General features: G+C 31.8%; 1 protein-coding gene across 4 annotated transcripts in view; it reads left to right on the forward strand.

Annotated features, from left to right (window-relative positions):
• The window catches only part of LOC134708144 (uncharacterized), a 41,905-nt gene that overhangs the window by 13,912 nt on the left and 6,772 nt on the right, over window positions 1–21,221 (forward strand). For all 4 annotated transcript variants that reach the window (XM_063568461.1, XM_063568464.1, XM_063568463.1 and 1 more), the window contains 14 exons: window positions 287–371; window positions 4,295–4,412; window positions 5,630–5,847; window positions 6,729–6,782; window positions 7,196–7,282; window positions 7,861–7,968; window positions 8,912–9,410; window positions 9,931–10,014; window positions 10,625–10,854; window positions 12,414–12,554; window positions 13,083–13,169; window positions 14,402–14,510; window positions 15,060–15,140; window positions 20,396–20,521. In XM_063568461.1, the coding sequence (XP_063424531.1) occupies window positions 287–371; window positions 4,295–4,412; window positions 5,630–5,847; window positions 6,729–6,782; window positions 7,196–7,282; window positions 7,861–7,968; window positions 8,912–9,410; window positions 9,931–10,014; window positions 10,625–10,854; window positions 12,414–12,554; window positions 13,083–13,169; window positions 14,402–14,510; window positions 15,060–15,140; window positions 20,396–20,521 (2,027 nt within the window). The remainder of the gene's footprint in view (window positions 1–286; window positions 372–4,294; window positions 4,413–5,629; window positions 5,848–6,728; window positions 6,783–7,195; window positions 7,283–7,860; window positions 7,969–8,911; window positions 9,411–9,930; window positions 10,015–10,624; window positions 10,855–12,413; window positions 12,555–13,082; window positions 13,170–14,401; window positions 14,511–15,059; window positions 15,141–20,395; window positions 20,522–21,221) is intronic.

Here is a 21,221-nt window from a genome sequence, read left to right on the forward strand (position 1 = left end):
ATTATATTAAATTCTACGTGCCAAGTAGATGCTATGTTGCAACATGTAGATTAGGAAGATGAGACAATTATTGTAAACATGAAGGACTTTACCTACTTATCTTTTTTGATGATAGAGACAAGCTGCTTTTTTAGCTTTTGCCACCTTCAAGTAACAATAATCAAACTAAAATGATGAAATTACTTACTTTGTTAATGTTTATTTGACAAACATATGTTCCAATTGAATTTGTTTCTGCCAAATGATTTATTTTGTACATATATTTTGATGTGTTGTTATATTTTAGGTTTGCCAATAGTGCTATGAAGATGAATGACCCCTTACAGACTTTGTTTCAACTCATGTCAGGAAGACAACCAGCTGCAGTCTCTGTAAGTTTTCTTTACTTACTCTATTTGGTGTTTGTCGAGCCTTCAACTTTAGTCGAAAAAGCGAGACATAGCGATCCTACATTCCGGCGGCGGCGTCCACAAATATTCACTCTGTGGTTAAAGTTTTTGAAATTTTAATAACTTTCTTAAACTACACTGGATTTCTACCAAACTTGGATAGAAGCTTGTTTATGATCATAAGATAGAATCCAGAAGTAAGTTTTGTCAAAATAAAATTCCATTTTTGCCGTATTTTACTTATAAATGGACTTAGATTTTCTGCAGGAAATCATTAGGCCAAATAAAATAATATGTGTGTTTCCTGTTTCATCTTTGAAAAAAATAGGGTAGGTAGGTAGGGATTTTTTTTTATTTTACCATTTTTTTTTACATTGAGTCTATGGGAGAGAAATCCTGACTTTAACAGTGCTTATTGAAAAATGACAAAAAAAACTTTAGGGTTGGCTATTTCTAAGCTTAAAATATAGGGTAGGAAGGGAAACAGGAAACACACATGCTTTTTTATTTGGCCTTACATTCAGTCTGTGGTTAAAGTTTTTCAAATTTTAATAACTTTCTTAAAATATCCTGGGTTTTTACCAAACTTGGCCAGAAGCTTGTTTATGTTCATAAGATATTCTAATATGACGTCCTTATTACGCTTTGTAAACAAAGCCGTGTTCTAATGAACATAAAAAATATGTTTGACACATGTGCACGAACTTACTGTGTATATAAACGTTATTTCCATCGTTATCCTTTAAAATGTATACATTTAAGCAGCTAGCATAAACTTTTATTATATATTTTTATAAAACAATATATATTTACCCTGCTTGTGGTTTTTAAACTTATCAAATATGAATTGTAATGCACAGACTCCTCGGGGAGGAAACGGGAAAAGCCAAACGTTTTTACGGTATTTTCTTACGCTTCGACCTATAAAAATACTGCATTTGTCCTATTAGAATCGAAATAATTCCTTCATGTCATGCTCTATGCTCATTTTAACATGGGTAGGCATTATATTTGACCACATTTTACACCTCGCTAACACTCAGTGTAAAATATCAACAAATATAATGCCTACCCATGTTAAAATGAGCATAGAGCATGACATGAAGGAATTATTTCTTAAGTATCCAGAACTAAATTTTGTAAAATATTAAATTCATTTTTTCTGTATTTTACTTTTAAATGGACTTAGATTTTGTACCAGGAAACAACACATTCACTCTGTTGTTAAAGACTTAGTTTTTTCTTCTAGTTAACATTACATACAGTCTGCAGTTAAAATTTGAATAACATTTATTAGATTCATAAACTATCCTGGATTTTTACCAAACTTTGAATAGAAGCTTCTTACAATTGAAAGGAATATTTTTATTGATTTTTTTCCCTTTTTTTAGCTCACCTGGTCCGTCGTCGTCCGGCGTCCAGCGTCGTTAACTTTTACAAAAATCTTCTCCTCTGAAACTGCTGGGCCAAATTAAACCAAACTTGGCCATAATCATTATTAGGGTATCTTGTTTAAAAATTGTGTCCGGTGACCCACCTCACCTTCCAAGATGGCTGCCATGGCTAAAAATAGAACATAGGGGTAAAATGCAGTTTTTGGCTTATAAGTCAAAAACCAAAGCATTTAGAGCAAATCTAACACGGGGGTAATATTGTTCATCAGGTTAAGATCTATCTGCCCTGACATTTTCAGATGAATCAGACAACCCGTTGTTGGGTTGCTGCCCCTTAATTGGTAATTTTAAGGAAATTTTGCTGTTTCTGGTTATTATCTTGAATAATATTATAGATAGAGATAAACTGTAAACAGCAATAATGTTCAGCAAAGTAAGATGTACAAATAATTCAATATACCCGAAATGGTCAGTTGACCTGTTTAGGAGTTATTGCCCTTTATAGTCAATTTTTTACCATTTTTCGTAAAACTTAGTAATCTTTTACAAAAATCTTCTCCTCTGAAACAAATAGGCCAAATTAAACCAAACTTGGCCACAACTATTATTTGGGTATGTTGTTTAAAAAATGTGTGGCGTGACCTGGCCATGCAACCAAGATGGCCGCCACAGCTAAAAATAGAACATAGGGGTAAAATGCACTTTTTGGCCTATAACTCAAAAACTAAAGCATTTAGAGCAAATCTGATTGGTGTGTAATTGTTCATCAGGTCAAGATCTATCTGCCCTGAAATTTTTAGATGAATTGGACAACCCGTTGTTGGGTTGCTGTCCCTGAATTGGTAATTTTAAGGAAATTTTGCTGTTTTTGGTTATTATCTTGAATATTATTATAGATAGAGATAAACTGTAAACAGCAATAATGTTCAGCAAAGTAAGATTTACAAATAAGTCAACATGACTGAAATGGTTAGTTGACCTGTTTAGGAGTTATTGCCCTTTATAGTCAATTTTTAACCCTTTTTCGTAAATCTTAGTAATCTTTTACAAAAATCTCCTCTGAAACAACTGGGCCAAGTTAATTATAGATAGAGATAATTGTAAGCAGCTAGAATGTTCAGTAAATTAAGATGTACAAACACATCACCATCACCAAAACACAATTTTGTCATGAATCAATCTGCGTCCTTTGTTTAATATTCACATAGACCAAGCTGAGCGACACAGGCTCTTTAGAGCCTCTAGTTTGTTCAGCCTGCAATTTACAGCAAAAGTAGCCGAGACACTGGGTTCCGCGGAACCCTTACGAATTTTTTTTAACAACCTTGACTAGCTATAAAGCCTCGCATTTTCATTATTGTATAAGTTGCCTATACAAAATGCAGTCAAAAATTATGCAAATTTGTTTCATAAGTGAATTCCCATCTAAAATTTATGATTTAGAACATAGACTGATTGATCTAGAGTCAGATTTAAGTGACGTGGTAGGGTGACATATCTTTCTGCAGACTGTTACCTTAACATATAGCTTTTTAAAAAACCAGTGTACCAATATAAAACAATGCAGGAATAAAATTCACTTCCCATTATAATTTTCTCATCCAGATCTTTCCACTGGATATTAAAAGCAATCCATCATTAAAATATAGAACCTGTGTAAACACTTTATTTTATGTACAACCCCTAAAAAATTTACCAGGGTTCAATTAACAAGCTATATGTACTCTTTAAATACACAATTAAATAGTTTCCCTGTTAATTTTCAAATGACTCCTTTACAAGGAAAACATGAAATCATTTGGTTTAAAAGTGTAAATTATTTATTGACTTACAGTTTTTATCATAAGTTTTATATCATATTTGTATTACAGTGTATAACTGATGAGAAATGGGGAGATTGGAGACCACATTTAGCTATGATGTTGTCTATTTTTATATTACAGTGTATAACTGATGAGAAATGGGGAGATTGGAGACCGCATTTAGCTATGATGTTGTCTATTTTATATTACAGTGTATAACTGATGAGAAATGGGGAGATTGGAGACCGCATTTAGCTATGATGTTGTCTATTTTATATTACAGTGTATAACTGATGAGAAATGGGGAGATTGGAGACCGCATTTAGCTATGATGTTGTCTATTTTATATTACAGTGTATAACTGATGAGAAATGGGGAGATTGGAGACCACATTTAGCTATGATGTTGTCTATTTTATATTACAGTGTATAACTGATGAGAAATGGGGAGATTGGAGACCGCATTTAGCTATGATGTTGTCTATTTTATATTACAGTGTATAACTGATGAGAAATGGGGAGATTGGAGACCGCATTTAGCTATGATGTTGTCTATTTTATATTACAGTGTATAACTGATGAGAAATGGGGAGATTGGAGACCGCATTTAGCTATGATGTTGTCTATTTTATATTACAGTGTATAACTGATGAGAAATGGGGAGATTGGAGACCACATTTAGCTATGATGTTGTCTATTTTATATTACAGTGTATAACTGATGAGAAATGGGGAGATTGGAGACCACATTTAGCTATGATGTTGTCTAACCAGACACACAAAGCAGACTTAGACAGAAAATGTATAATGACAATGGGGGATACATTAGGTATGTTAATTAGCTCATTGATCGTCTGGCTACATACATTGTTCATGTTAGGATCAAATGAATTTAAGAAACAAAGCTTTTATAGTGAATCCTATCATAGTTTTCCACAGATTAACCTGCAAGTTACCTGTCCATTTTAATTTTTGTAAGTTCTACTGTCCCATCTAACAAATACAACAGGTGTTGTTCTCTGTATAGTTTATTCAATGGGACCTTTAAATTTCTTGCAAGAGAAATCTATCATTCACTGATTAATTTACCTGAACAAAAATTGAACTGTCAATGATGGAAATACATGTACAAATAAGTAATTATAAAACTGTATGTGATGTTGTAATTTATATTCGATTTTCAATTTGTTTGATATAAACACTAATTTAAAAATTAAAAAGTTGATTTCTGATCAAATTTCAACATTTTACCTATTAAAATTTGCTTTTTTTTAGTCTGTTCATAAACAAAACTTGAAATGATAATGTTTAAATAAAGGTCTTCATAAATGTATTCTTTATAGCTGAACAACCACAAAAGACATGCAAATTCTTTGAAACATAAAAACATGCAGTAGTAAAAACAAAATCAGAAATAAACTTTTTGTAATTAAATCATAGCTGATATTGAACTGATTTGAGAATATATTATTGATATTGAATAAATACTGTATCACATGCAGTTTATGTGAGTTTATACATGTATTTCAATCATCAAAGAAGATATTTTTTTTGGTCAGGTAGATTAATCAATGGGTGATATATTTCTCCTAGAAGAAATTTAAATGTCCAAGTGAATAAACTACACAGAGAACAATAGCTATTGTATTGACTCAATGGTACAGGTAAACTTGCAAAAGTTTAAATACCTTGATCAAGAGCAGACGACTCTGTGGAAAACTTTCATTTGGTTCGCTATAATATTTAATAAATCTTAATTCACCTTGATTTTAAATAATTACTTTATAAAGATGTAAATTCATTTCCCATTATAATTTTCTCATCCAGAACTTTCCACTGGATATTAAAAGCAATACATCATTAAAATAATTACTTTATAAAAATGAAAATTCATTTCCCATTATAATTTTCTCATCCAGAACTCATAATAAATGCATAACCAACATTCAATCAATCAATCAATCATGTTGAATTTGTTTACTTACTATAAGAGGTAAAAGTGAAAATGTACTTTGGTTTTTAGATTGTTTTTCTGTATAATTTCAGCCTCCAGAGGATTTTTACATGCTAGTCACTTCTGTTACTTGATGGCACAAGCAGGGTTTGGTTCCTATCATAAAAAGACTTCTAAAATGGTGCTGATAGGATCTAACCATAGCTTGTCATTGTCAGAGTTTGCTACGAGTGAAGCTATACAGTGTTCAGAAGTGTATGAATATGCCATGTCTCTTGGTAATAGTTCATTCTTCTCACCTAATTTACAGGTATGTATAAATAGTGTATACTTTGTACACTGTCAAATAAGTAAATTGTAAGTTTTCATGTGACTTCTTATTGCCACTGACTTTAGGCAAGTAACAATCAATTAATTCTGACATCTTTTCAGTAAAAACATGAATTAAGAGGTATAAGAAATTTTGAAATGGTAAAATGACTCTTTTTGCAGGGTATTTGATATGATTTTTTTTTTAAATAACGAATAACTAGTTTCTATTATATTGAGAGTAGAGCAATAATTTATTTTAAAATAAAGAAAAATAGAGGTTTGATGTATGTTACTTTCATTTCAATTTTGAAGCACAATTTTAGGTTTTGCCTTGAAGTCAGGTTTTAGAATTTGCAAATGAATGCTCAGACAAAATGTTCATCTGTTACTTTTCTGTGTATTCATATTTTGCTTGGAAAAGATGTATAGTATACAAAATAATATTATTTATATCTCTCATACTTGAAGTATGTTAAAAAAAAATAGGCTCAAGATAACAAAGGGACTTTCAAAATCATAAGTTAAAAAAAAACCTGACCATGCCATATCCCTCAAAAAAGATCAAATGACAAACAACAAAACACTAAATAGAAAACTAAAAAACCTGAGCAATGTGACCCCCATAAAAAACAGTGGTGGTATCAGAAGGCATAAAACTTTGCTCAGTGCTCGGAGCACAAAAATCATGCTCGAAACATGGAATCAAGCAATTTGATTGGTTGATTTTCGAGTCTTGAGTACAAAAATCTTGCTCAAAAGTTTTATGACCGTGATCAGGTGTTCTGGAAGGGTAAGCAGAATCTTCTCCACATTTGGCATCTGCTGTGTTGCTCATGTAATTACTAATCAAGGTATTATTATCACATTCATATTTTTCAGTACTTCAAATATCTATATGCATGCAGAATGGCAGAAAGTGGATTTGCTCAGCAGGTATGTCCTTTTAAAAAAATGCTTATAAATTTCATTCATTAATTTGCTTATGTGAGAACTATTTCAAATGTGTGAGAGAACACTTTAACTTGGTGTTGGAATTTAAATGAAGATTGTTCTATATAACTTCTAGGTTTGTTTGTAGAAACTTCATAAAAATATCTCTTAATGATCTTAGTTTAGTTTTTTTTATCATGCAAACAAATATTATTGCATTTTTTTATCATGCAAAAAAATATTATTGCATTGATGTAAAATTTCAATTAATGATTGTAATATTCAAGTTAAAACATTTCCAAAAACATTATTTATACAGTATCATCTTTATATATTTTTTTTTAAATATTAGCAATTATAAATACATGTATTAAATTATGAAATTTTGCTTAAACTTTCTGTCCTTTTATTTGCAGGCATTGGAATATTGTGAAGTTATAGCCAAATTTATTAATATTTCACCTACAGTCTTTCAACCAACACTTGTCAAATTAGTTTATGAGGTAAGTTAGCCTTAATAATACATTATTGCCAAAAAATATTTTTTTTATCATATAAAGGACAAACATCGTGAATATCTTATGGTCGATTGTTCTCTTCAGACACTCGGTCTTCCTCCAATTATAAAAACTGACCATCATGAAAATAGCATAATAGTGCTGAAAGTGACATTAAACACCAATCAATAAAATAAAATAAAATCCTGAATATCCATTGGACATTTTTCAAATAAAACTTACCTAATTAAAACATGTAGAAGTTCTATGACCTGACATTAGATTGAAAATTTCCTTGACAGGGGTTAAAAAAATGCAAATAAGGACACATGCACTTCAGGCAAACTAAGATTAGATCAACAGATAGACAAACAAAGAGGGAAACTGAACCTTATGCAACTTATAACTAGTAAATCTGAAGAATTTACTGTAATTATGAAATATGTAAAGTACTTTATGCTTCCCCGATAAATTTTGGGTATATTTACCATTTTGTCAGTACTTGTCAAAAGTAGAATATATAATTTGAATCAACTGATTTTATTTGTAAGAATTAACATTTGTTTATTTACATTTCCTATTAGCTTGCCAGTCGATTAAAGAAATTTGATCCGGAGCAGCAACAAGTTGGAGAGGATGCTGAGGATCCAATTTGGTTACAGCATTTATTCAGAATTAATCAGGGATATGAGGTATACATCATATATACTCTATACATTAAGGGAGTTCACTTATCGGTTGCAAACTAATTAACTTTTCAAAACACAAGTTTATATTGATAGAGGATTAACAAAGGAATCAAAAGAGCAAAAAAAATATATAGGTCACCGTGCTTATTTTCAAGATATGAGCCATTGGAAATTTGGCTGGAAAATATTCTCACTTAAATTTTCATAGCTTTATCATTGACAAGTTTAAGTTCTCAAAAACTTAAAAAATAGTTAAAATTTTATAAGATTTTTACAGATATCTTATCATTATACATGTAAAAGATTTACAAAAAGAAAAATGGGGGTCACCGGGCAAATTTTTTCAAGGCATTCAAATGTATAAAACCAGAGGATTCTGAAAATCTGACAAAAAATCCAAAACATGACAAGCCAGCTTCCTTAAATATTCTCCATAAGTTTTTCCTCTATTTTCTTTTTCTATAGGGGTCTTTATGGACATGAAAGTTATCATATGTATGCAATGAATGTGTATCAACGTGTTAAGGTTTAAAGAATGATTTTGATAGAGCTTTTATTGAATTATTGATAAGTTAAATGTAAATGATGTAAAAAGTTATATCAGAAATTTTTACAGCTGTTTGCTTGCCATAAACTGTAAATTCCGAAATTATTGCAAGGTATTATTAATGCAAACATGTGAATGGTTAGAGTATTGTAATAATGCAAATGTGTAAATGGTAGAGTATTGTAATAATGCAAACATGTGAATGATAGAGTATTGTAATAATTAGACCTTGTATTCTGGGTTCTGATACTAATTACTGTATGCAGATTTTCCTGAAATCGTAATAATTTAGTATGGCTTTTTTGGCAAAAATCACAATAATAAATGCACACATTAATATCTGAATTGATAGTAGTAAGTAAAGTGATATATGTTAAAGACCTAGTTTTGTTTTAACAGGATGGTTCCATACAGCCATTATCTGGAAGTGTTACACCATACTTTGGTTTTGTTGGTACCAGATCGAGTAGTGCCAGTGGAGAGGTAGCAGGACTGACTGAAATGAATATGATGCAATCAGGACATTATACAGGAAGTAGTCCTTACCCTCAAGGTCAAGGTCAGCAGATGTACAACCAAGGGTATAGTGTTGATCAGACTCAAAATCAAATGTATGCTAGTGATCAGACACAGTACCAAGGAAATGTGACTAATCAGACTCAGAATCAGGGTACCCCTGATCCCATGCAAAATCAAAGTCAGCAAGGAGAGCATGTAGAAAATCAGGTTTATAGTGGAGACCAGTCACAGGGTTACCAGACTGAACAACAACAGCAGACAGTTGATCAAGGTCAAACTTATCAAAGTCAAGGTTATACAAATCAAGGACAGGTGTACCAGAATCAGCAGGTGAATTATCAGCAGAATCAACAATACACTGCCCAGGAAGGACAAACAGGTATGTCTCATTCAAAACCATACTAATATGTTAAGAGATAAATTCATTTTGTAGAGGATTGTATCAATGCAATATTCTTATTGATAGAGTTTTACTTGTAATCAAAATTAAATATGGGTCTGACCTATCCAAAATAGCTTAGGTAAAATGGAAAAGTGGACAAATTAATGCTTCCATCAATTTTAGTAAAGAACAAGTTTCAATAAGCATTTAAATAATTAGACCTCACTGATGGATTATTTTTAAACTGAAATACAACCTTACAATACAAACAGTTCGTTATGTTTATTGCCATATAGCAAGTATTACAGATGCATCTTGATAATAGCCATTGTCAATTCAAAATCATATTCTCTGTACAACAAGTCACTTTTTGTGATTATTGTATACTTTACACAGAACAAATTATTACTTAATCAAACTGATCAAACTGATAAATCTTAAATACTGAAAGTTCTATGTAAGTACATGTATGTCAAAAAAAATCTACTGAATTCAATCCTTTTTTTCTTCTTTGAAGGTTATCAGTATCAACCTCATGACCTTGCATCAGTTCCAGAGACATCCAATCAGAATCAAGAATATAACACAGAAAACCAGACAGGTCAGAATTGAAACATATCAACCAACTTAAGTTTCAATTTACACACCAATACATTTAGAAACAAGAATGTGTCCCAAGAACATGGATGCCCCACTCGCACTATCATTTTCTATGTTCAGGGGACCATGAAATTGGGGTAAAAACTCTAATTTAGCATTAAAATAAGAAAGATCATATATTAGGGAACATTTGTTCTAAGTTTCAAGTTGATTAAACTTCAACTTCATCAAAAACTACCTTGACCAAAAACTTTAACCTGAAGCGGGATGAACGAATGAACAGACGGACGAACGAACTGACCCATAGACCAGAAAACATAATGCCCCTCTACTGTCAAAGGAGGGGCATAAAAAGTTATAAAATAGTAAAGTATTTTGCCATATTCACTGTACCTGCGAATAAAACATATGTACTTTGTTGAACATTTAAATTCATGGTTTACCTATTCCTACGAAACCATGAATATCCCACATTTAATAATGAATCCACAGTATACATTTTATCAATGTGTTGTAAGTGAACAAGCCCATTTTGAAATCATAGAATGTAATGGGTTCAATTTTTCTCACATGGAAATCAATAACTAATTAAATATAAAATTTAATTGTAGGGGAGACAACCACATATCAACAACAACCACAGCAGCAGCAGCAACATTACTCCCAGCCTAATGATTTCAGTATGTACCACAATGCAGGTCTCCAGTCAGAGGCAGGACACAGAAACAGTATGTCCTCTGTTGGTACTGTTAGTAGTCATGCTGATACAGATGATGAAGAAGGACTTGGTCACTCACAAAAAAATGACTTTGATTACTTTGGAGCAGCTACTAATACGCAGGTACTTAAAGTAATATTGTTATTGTCGAGCCTGCAACTTTTGTTGCAGAAAGCTCGACATAGGGATAGTGATCCAGCGGCGGCAGCTATGGCAGCGGCGTTAGCTCACTTCTTAAAAGCTTTATATTTTAGAAGGTGGAAGACTTGGATGCTTCACACTTTGTATATAGATGCTTCATGTTACGAAGTTTCCGTCAGTCACATGTCCAATGTCCTTGACCTCATTTTCATGGTTCAGTGACCACTTGAAAAAAAAGTTCAGATTTTTTTTAATGTTGAATTCTCTCTTATTATAAGTAATAGGATAACTATATTTGATATGTGCGTACCTTGCGAGGTCCTCATGTCTGTCAGACAGTTTTCACTTGACCTCGACCTCATTTCATGGATCAGTGAACAAGGTTAAGTTTTGGTGGTCAAGTCCATATCTCAGATACTATAATCAATAGGGCTTGTAAATTCGGTGTATGGAAGGACTGTAAGGTGTACATGGTTCAGTGGTTATAGTTAAGTTTTTGTGTTTTGGTGTGTTTTTCTCATACTAAATGCAACAGGTCTACTACATTTGTTGTATGGAATGATGGTAAGTTGTACATGTCTAGCGGGCAGATGTCATGTGACCTTGACCTCATTTTCATGGTTCAGTGGTCAAAGTTAAGTTTTTGAGTTTTGGTCTTTTTATCTAATAGTATATGCCATAGGTCAACTATATTTGGTGTATAGAAATATTTTATGATCTTTATGTCAGTCGCGCAGGTTTTATTTGACCCTGACCTCATTTTCACGGTTCTTTGCACAGTGTTAAGTTTTTGTGTTTTGGTCTATTTTTCTTCAACTATAAGTAATAGGTCAACTATATATGTTGTATAGAACATTGTTAGCTGTACATGTCTGCCTGGCGTGGTTCATCTGACCTTGACCTCATTTTCAAGGTTCATTGGTCTTTGTTTAGTTATCTTGATTTATGTTAAGTTTATGTGACAGTTGTTATACAGCTTTATACTTAGGACTATCAACATGATATCAATGATTAGTACAGAAGGCGAGACATTTCACCGTGTGCACTCTTGTATTTTTCAATTTTGTTAATGAAAAGAAGCGCACATCTTGTATTAAACTTAATGTTATTCTTAAAATCAATATTTATTTACATGGCAATATAGTTTTATTTATTTTTCAAAATAATATAATGTTTTATTAGAATACAAAAAAATGTTTTGTAATTGATATTTCAGCAGCTGACAGTTGTAAACAACACTTGATTTTACTCAATTTATCAATTACGACACACAGTTAACAAATTCTATCAGATGCAAAAGAAAAAGATGTTAGAATTTAGAATACAGTTACTTTTACTTTAGCAGTGAGGACTGTACTGCAATCACCTTGTCCAGATGTTCCGTTTCTCCTAACAAAATAGAATCTGACTTCTCTATGGATCTATAATAGATAATCTTGATGGTGATGATTTGTAATGTAATCATACTTTTATTTTGTGATCAGTCAGTTCAAATACATTCTTCTTTTGTACTCTAATTTCTACTATCTTGTGTTTTGTAGAAAATTGTTCCCCCACGATTAAGGAAGAGAACTGAATCTGAGAGTAGCCAGGTTAATAACAGTACGTCAAAGTCTTCATCAGAACCAAGTACTAAGACAGACTCAAAATCAGATCTTACTGGGAAGAAAAATCAAGGACAGGTAAATAATATGCTGTAGTATCCTTCAGAAACTACTGCATGTCCAGAGATGGTTTCTAGTCCATCAAAGGAATTAAACACAGACAGGCATTGGGGTCATAAAATTTTCCAGTATGATTATCATACTCCGACTCAGAATTCAACCAATCAAATTATTGGATTTGGTGTTTAGAGCACAATTTTTGTACTCCCAAGTACTAAGTGAAAAACCCAGGTGCAAAACATAAAATAATAAACACAAAATAATTCCAAGGGCAAAGATATGACTAGACCCCATAATTGAGAGAAATTTTATCAAAGTGTACAGACAGAGTATTTGACATCACGTTAAGATTCTTTATCATGAACGATTCAGATAAATAGATACAAATGTTAATTACAAAATAATAAAAATGTTCAATCTGTTTTGAAATTATCAAATAAAAAAATACATATAATAAATATACCACATAACAGTTGATCAGATAGTGATTTTTTTCTCTTACTACAAGATATTCCATTGTTATTGTTCATGTTTGTTTACTTACAGAGTAAAGGTTGGTTTGGTGGAGTCTTCAGTAAACTGTTGCCAAAATCTAAAAATGAAATGAAATTACCTGATGACAGTGAACCAGCAGTAAGTTAGCTTTTTATCTCCATCATATAAAGATATTCTGGTATTATTTGTCAAAAAAATATAAAAAAGAATGTTTAAGAGAAGATATATTAGGAAACATCCTATCCTTCAAACCAGCTGTCTGTCTGTCTGTCCATGAACATTGTAAACACAACTTGTTAACCATCAGATGGATTTGAATCAAACAACACAAACACAGACATTGGACCATAAGAAATTGTTCATAAAGCAATGTTATTATGACCCATTATCTTGAAGGGGAGATAATAGAAGCTAAGTAATTATTATCCAGTATCTCAAAGAGAGATAATTGAGGCAAAATAATTATGATCCAGTATCTTGAAGTGAAAATAATTGAAGAAAGATTGAAGTAATCACTCTTACAAATTTAGCCAAAGCACATTCATACCCCTATGGACAAGTCAAGAGATGTTCCGAAAACTGTAAACATGATCTTTTTACACTTGGCCTAATCACTCTTTCCATATCAAAATCAGTTAAAATACAACATCATAAAGTTTATTTCACCTCTCTTCTTTCATTTCCACCCAAAAAAAAAGAAATGAATGAGGATGGGAAAGAAAAAAAATTTAAGAAAAATACTTGATCTTAATTAAAAGGTACTATATTCGTGGACAAAGAAAAACAGGGTCATTAATTGTGGACTTGAACCAATTATCCTCCAGTATCTTGAAGGGAGATAATTGAAGCAAAGTTATTATGATCCAGTATCTTGAAGGGTAGATATAATAAGCAAAGTAATTTTAGTCAGTATCTTGAAGGGGAGATAATAGAAACAAAGTAATTATGACCCAGTATCTTAAAGGGAATATAATAGAAGCAAAATACCTATGATCCAATATCTTGAATAGTGACAATTGAAGTAAATCTTGTGATCCAAAAGTTTGAAGGGGAGATAATTGATTCAAAGTAATTATGACCCAGTATTTTGAAAGGGAGACAATTGAAGCAAAGTAATTATGACCCAGTATCTTTAAGGGGAGATAATTGAACCAAAGTAATTATAACTTAATTTGAAAGTTATTGGATAAATTTGATTCAACATTGATGAAAAATTGAGCTTACACTTTATCTGGTTGCAAAACTCTAAACTTCTAACAAAGGTTCATGTGAGGATTGTCATGAAGCTATGGTTACCTTTATGGCTTTAAAAGCTTAAATTGATAACAAACGACTGATAACATGATTAAAAAGGTTTCAATTTATTGCAGATTGTGTGGGATCCTGTCAAAAAGAAATGGATGAATCAAGATGGTGAAGAAGAAGATGAAAAACCACCTCCTCCCCCTCCAAAAGACATGGACTTGTCCTCCTCAGCAGGTATAGTATTTATATCATAAACAACCTCCCCCTCCTTAAGACATGGACTCTTCCTCAGCAGGTACAGTATTTATATCATTAACCACCTCCTCCCCTCTTAAAGACATGAACTTGTCTTCCTCAGCAGGTACAGCACTAACACAATGATGCAACTGCTTCCCTTCTTAATAAAAAATGAAAAAAAAAACAGCATAAATTTATTCACAAATAAATTAAATGCTACCCCTTCTTAAAAAAATGAAGAAACAAAAGATAACATAGATAATACACCTTATCACTATTTGTCCGCCATTACTGGATATCACACAGGTTCCCGTAAAATTTTGACGTCACAATACAAAATATCTGATGCCACAATGGAGAAGTGATTGTCGTATGCGTCAAAAGTTCAAGCGGCCGGGTAAGACGGGATTAGCAATAAGGTGTATAAGAAATCAAAGTGTCCTACATTTATTATCTTTGTAATTCATCTTGTTCAAAGGTTAGGAATTATTACATCAAAGCTACCAAAGTAAAATATTTTTGTTAATATGTTTTCCTTTTTTTCAGCGCCAATGCCATCATCTTCAGCATCCACCCCTGCCATGGGGCCCCCAGCAGGGAATAGATATGGCAGACAAAGAGGCAGAGGTATGATATGGTTTATGTATTGAGAGCATATTTTTGTAATTTAATTTTGGATGTAACACATCTTTTATTTGGCTGACCTTGTTTTGTTTATCAGCTCAAAGACATAATCTTGTCATTTGACCATGACTTCATCAACATATTTCATGATTAAGTCCTGATTAAAATGGAAATTAGAATTAAAATATAACAGTCATTCCTTAAATAGAAATACATATTGCACTCACAAATTGATTTTCTGGTACATGTAAATTTAAAACATCAATCTTTAGAAACTCAAAACCATAATTAAACCATAATTTGTAGTCAAGGATTATTCAATGTGTCCAATTTTTTTCATGTATTTATTCTTTTATCAAATCTACAGATATATCAACAAAAAAATCAGTTTTATCCATGTAGAAATTTTTAAGACTTTTACTTACAGTTTTCAGTTTTTTTTATAAAAATTTATCAAATTTAAATTTTGTATTCATTGGTCAAGAAATATTAGTTTGTGAAATACATTTGAGACCCTTACAAGAAGAAGCTATTTACTAACCATTATTTCAAGATTCTGAAAATTTCTAGAGTCAGGTGCAGTTAAAAATAGCACTAACAAGAAATGACATCTTTCTTTTTAGATTCTATTGGTTTGTTATTTGGATAAATTTCTGCATGACTGGTTAAGGGGACACTACAGTTATGTATAGCACCCCATATTGCCACCTTTTATACATTGAATGCTAACCTTTTTATATTGGTGTTTTTTCCAAAATGATTAAGGAGAAACTTATGTTTGTTTAACATTGATGTTCTGTTGTACACAATAAGTGTGTTTTCAATTTCTGTTGTACACGATAAGTGTGTTTTCAATATAGTTTTTGGAAGAAAAAAAATTTAAGGGACATTAAAAATCAGACTAATTTCAACAAAGTTTGGTTAGAAGGCCGTTTATTTCATAATTCTTTTATGAAAATACCATGTCTTATTTCAAATTTTATCATTGCATTGCCCCGCAGTATGTTTACTAAGTATGCTCTTGATTACATTAGAGTTCTGAAGTTTAAGAAATAAACCATTGAGATTATAGGATGATTAGGCTTAGGCCATAGTTATTATATTTTTAGTTTTACGAAATTTTTTGACAGAACCAATGGGTAGGAGGACGAAAAGAAAAAAAAACTGCTGCTGCTGATTTTTTTTTTAATACCAACCGTCAATATCAAAATTATTTTTTTTTATTTCAACAGGAGATTTTCTACTAGTGTAACAACTATTTTTTTTTTCTTGACAAGGTTTGAATTGAAAATCAATGTGCAACAACTTACTAAATCACCAAGAGCATAAATTTAGATTCTTTCATGCAGTTATGAACTAAAATTTATTTTTTTTTGCATGAAAAACACTGGGTCGGAGGAAAAAAAAATAAAAATCAACATTTTTAATTTTATTTTTTTTCCTATTTGGCAAAAATTAGGGTAGGAGGGTTCGTAAAACTAAAAATAAAAAAACTAAGGCCTTACATTGGCAAATATATACCTCTCAAAAAGGATATTATCTACCAAAATATCACCAATTACATTTACATGAAACAATGGTGCAAATTAATATATCAAAACACTACCCACACTCTCTTCTTTTTGAAATAGAAAATACAAGTGCCTTGTTTAAAGGTTGATATATCAGTTGTGTAGTTGGGTATTGTGTATACGTAGTGGGTCATGGTTTATATATGTGTATACCTGGTTATTGTTTGTGTGTTTAGAGCTAGATAGTTTTTCAGGTTACACCCTACTTGTCCCCTTAATTGAAGGAACTATTTTCTATCAATTTACTTTTTATACGACCGCAAATTTTGAAAAAAATTTCGTCGTATATTGCTATCACGTTGGCGTCGTCGGCGTTGTTGTCGGCGTCGTCGTCGTCGTCGTCGTCCGAATACTTTTAGTTTTCGCACTCTAACTTTAGTAAAAGTGAATAGAAATCTATGAAATTTTAACACAAGGTTTATGACCATAAAAGGAAGGCTGGTATTGATTTTGGGAGTTTTTGGTCCCAACATTTTAGGAATTAGGGGCCAAAAAGGGCCCAAATAAGCATTTTCTTGGTTTTCGCACTATAACTTTAGTTTAAGTTAATAGAAATCTATGAAATTTTGACACAAGGTTTATGACCACAAAAGAAAGGTTGGGATTGATTTTGGGAGTTTTGGTTTCAACAGTTTAGGAATTAGGGGCCAAAAAAGGGCCCAAATAAGCATTATTCTTGGTTTTCACACTATAACTTTAGTTAAAGTGAATAGAAATCAATGAAATTTAAACACAATGTTTATGACCACAAAAGGAAGGTTGGTATTGATTTTGGGAGTTTTGGTCCCAACAGTTTAGGAATTAGGGGCCAAAAAGGGACCCAAATAAGCATTTTTCTTGGTTTTTGAACCATAGCGTTAGTATAAGTAAATAGAAATCTATGAAATTTAAACATAAGGTTTATGACTATAAAAGGAAGGTTGGTATTGATTTTGGGAGTTTTGGTCCCAACAGTTAAGGAAAAAGGGGCCCAAAGGGTCCAAAATTAAACTTTGTTTGATTTCATCAAAATTGAATAATTGGGGTTCTTTAATATGCCGAATCTAACTGTGTATGTAGATTCTTAATTTTTGGTCCCGTTTTCAAATTGGTCTACATTAAGGTCCAAAGGGTCCAAAATTAAACTTAGTTTGATTATAACAAAAATTGAAACCTTGGGGTTCTTTGATATGCTGAATCTAAAAATGTACTTAGATTTTTGATTATTGGCCCAGTTTTCAAGTTGGCCCAAATCGAGGTCCAAAATTAAACATTGTTTGATTTCATCAAAAATTGAATAATTGGGGTTCTTTGATATGCCAAATCTAACTGTGTATGTAGATTCTTAATTTTTGGCCCAGTTTTAAAATTGGTCTAAATTAAAGTGCAAAGGGTCCAAAATTAAACTAAGTTTGATTTTAACAAAAATTAAATTCTTGGGCCTCTTTGATATGCTGAATCTAAACATGTACTTAGATTTTTGATTATGGGCCCAGTTTTCAAGTTGGTCCAAATCAGGATCTAAAATTATTATAATAAGTATTGTGCAATAGCAAGTCATTTCAATTGCACAGTATTGTGCAATGGCAAGAAATATCTAATTTCACAATATTGTGAAATAGCAAATTTTTTTTTAATTAAGAGTTATCTTTCTTTGTCCAGTATAGTAAGAAAGAAATATCTGCAAGAATTTTTTTTAATTGGAGTTATCTTTCTTTGTCCAGAATCAACTTAAATCTTTGTTATATACAATATACAATGTATATTCACTTTTTACTACCAACTGGTAAATTTAAATAATCTTTACCATTCAGTGATAACAAGCAGTTTTTTTACATCTTAATATTTTATGATAAAATTGAGAATGGAAATGGGGAATGTGTCAAAGAGACAACAACCTGACCAAAATAAAAAAACACAACAGCAGAAGGTCACCAACAGGTCTTCAATGTAGCGAGAAATTACCGCACCCGGAGGCGTCCTTCAGCTGGCCCCTAAACAAATATATACTAGTTCAGTGATAATGAACGCCATACTAATTTCCAAATTGTACACAAGAAACTAAAATTTAAATAATACAAGACTAACAAAGGCCAGAGGCTCCTGACTTGGGACAGGCGCAAAAATGCGGCGGGGTTAAACATGTTTGTGAGATCTCAACCCTCCCCCTATACCTCTAACCAGTGTAGAAAAGTAAAAGCATAACAATACGCACATTAAAATTCAGTTCAAGAGAAGTCCGAGTCTGATGTCAGAAGATGTAACCAAAGAAAATAAACAAAATGACAATAATACATAAATAACAACAGACTACTAGCAGTTAACTGACATGCCAGCTCCAGACTTCAATTAAACTGACTGAAAGATTATGATTTCATCATATGAACATCAGGCACAATCCTTCCCGTAAGGGGTTTAGTATCATACCATCATAACATATATGAGAAGAACATAACCCGTGTCATGCCAACAACTGTTTTTAGAATAAATGTGTTTAGTTCCGATGCAAAGACCTTATCAGTGACTCAATATTAACGCCAAAATATGCAATCTTTAATGACTTGACAACAGTATCGTAATTATATCCCTTCTTAATAAGTCTATTCAAAGGTTTTGTAAGTTTATGAGGTGAATACTGACACCTTTGTGCTTTATAAAGAATATTTCCATAAAAAATTGGATGTGAAATACCTGAACGTATAAAAAGTCTGCATGTTGAGCTATATTTACGAATGATGTCTTTATACCGATGATAAAATTTAGTAAATGTTTTGACTAGTTTGTGATATCGAAAACCCTGGTGTAATAATTTTTCAGTAATACATAAATTTCTCTCGTTAAAATCTAAAACATTGTTACATACACGAGCGAATCGTACAAGTTGAGATATATAAACACCGTAAGATGGTGACAAGGGAACGTCACCATCTAAAAACGGATAATTAACGATAGGAAATGAAAAATCATCCCTTTTATCATAAATTTTAGTATTCAGCTTTCCGTTAGTGATATAGATATCAAGATCGAGGAAAGGGCAAATGTATTTAAATGAGTAGTAATTGTTGCAAACTCCATTAGAATATTTTAATTGAAATTAGTTTTGGAATAAGGGAAAGGGGGATGTGAATAAAAAATTGGGTTCAATTTTTCTCATTTGAAATTTCATAAATAAAAAGAAAATTTCTTCAAACATTTTTTTGAGAGGATTAATATTCAACAGCATAGTGAATTGCTCTAAGAGAAAACAAAAATTTTAAGTTCATTTGAATACATTCATTCTGTGTCAGAAACCTATGCTGTGTCAACTATTTAATCACAATCCAAATTTAGAGTGGAATCCAGCTTGAATGTTGTGTCCATACTTGCCCCAACCGTTCAGGGTTCAACCTCTGCGGTCGTATAAAGCTACGCCCTGCGGAGCATCTGGTTCAAATGTGTTTTGTTTCTTTACCAATTAGTTCTGTTGAAGAGTAACTCTTTCTATACCAATTATAAGAGAGTTGGTATATACATTTGGTGAAATTTATTTATAATACTTTTATCTGTTTTTAAAGTGTATTTAATAATGTAGTTAGTGACTAGTATTTCCTATTACATCATGTATCTCATGATTCTGAAGTTCTGAAATCTCGTCAAAGAGACACAAGATGGATCTGAAAGATTAAGCTACATATTTGGTATCGTAAAATATCTTATTTGTATTTTCAGGTGCGAGAACTCAGTATGTAGATGTGATGAACCCTAAATCTTCATCAGGAGGAACAGCATCAGTACCATCCAATATATTTAATGTCATGCCTACATCAGCATCTTCACCTGCAATATTTAGCCCAAGTAAGACATTAGAAATTAGTACAATTACTTCATCTGCAATATTTATCCCAAGTAAGACCTTAGAAATTAGTCCCATTACTTCATCTGCAATAGGTAGCCAATGTATGACCTTATAAATTAATCCAATAATTTTACCTGCAATATTTAGCCTAAGTATGACCTACAAAATTAACTTGATTATTTTGAAAACAACTGTTGAGGCTCATACATATTTCATAAAAATAATGCAGATACCAGAGGGATATTCATCCTCATAAGTCAAAATTGCCTTGGCATTGTAAGATCTTAAACTGTGCTGATTATTTTGATAACAAGTGTTAACGTTTATTTATAAATTGAGTAAGATGTTTTATTGTATGACGAATTTTTTTTACAATTGTTGCACCTCTTTTGATTTAGTCCATAAAAACAACTTTCCATTGATAATGGGATGTACACTTGCATGGGGTTCTTATTAGGGGGTTCTGATCCCGGATCCCGCTTACTGTTTTGTCAGATTCCTGTATCCCGCTTACACTATGTATGTAAGTAATTCTCATTTTATTGTCACTTCCCAGGTCCCGCTAGACCTCATTTACCGTTTTCATGACACAACAATTTGACTTTCATGTGTCACGCTTACAAAAAATCGGCAATCCTGTCTCACGCTTAGACCCCAATGAGACCCAAATAGTATAATTCACATTGATATTGAAGTAAA

Source organism: Mytilus trossulus, chromosome 2 (genome assembly GCF_036588685.1).
Source record: "Mytilus trossulus isolate FHL-02 chromosome 2, PNRI_Mtr1.1.1.hap1, whole genome shotgun sequence".
Lineage (NCBI taxonomy): Eukaryota > Metazoa > Mollusca > Bivalvia > Mytilida > Mytilidae > Mytilus > Mytilus trossulus.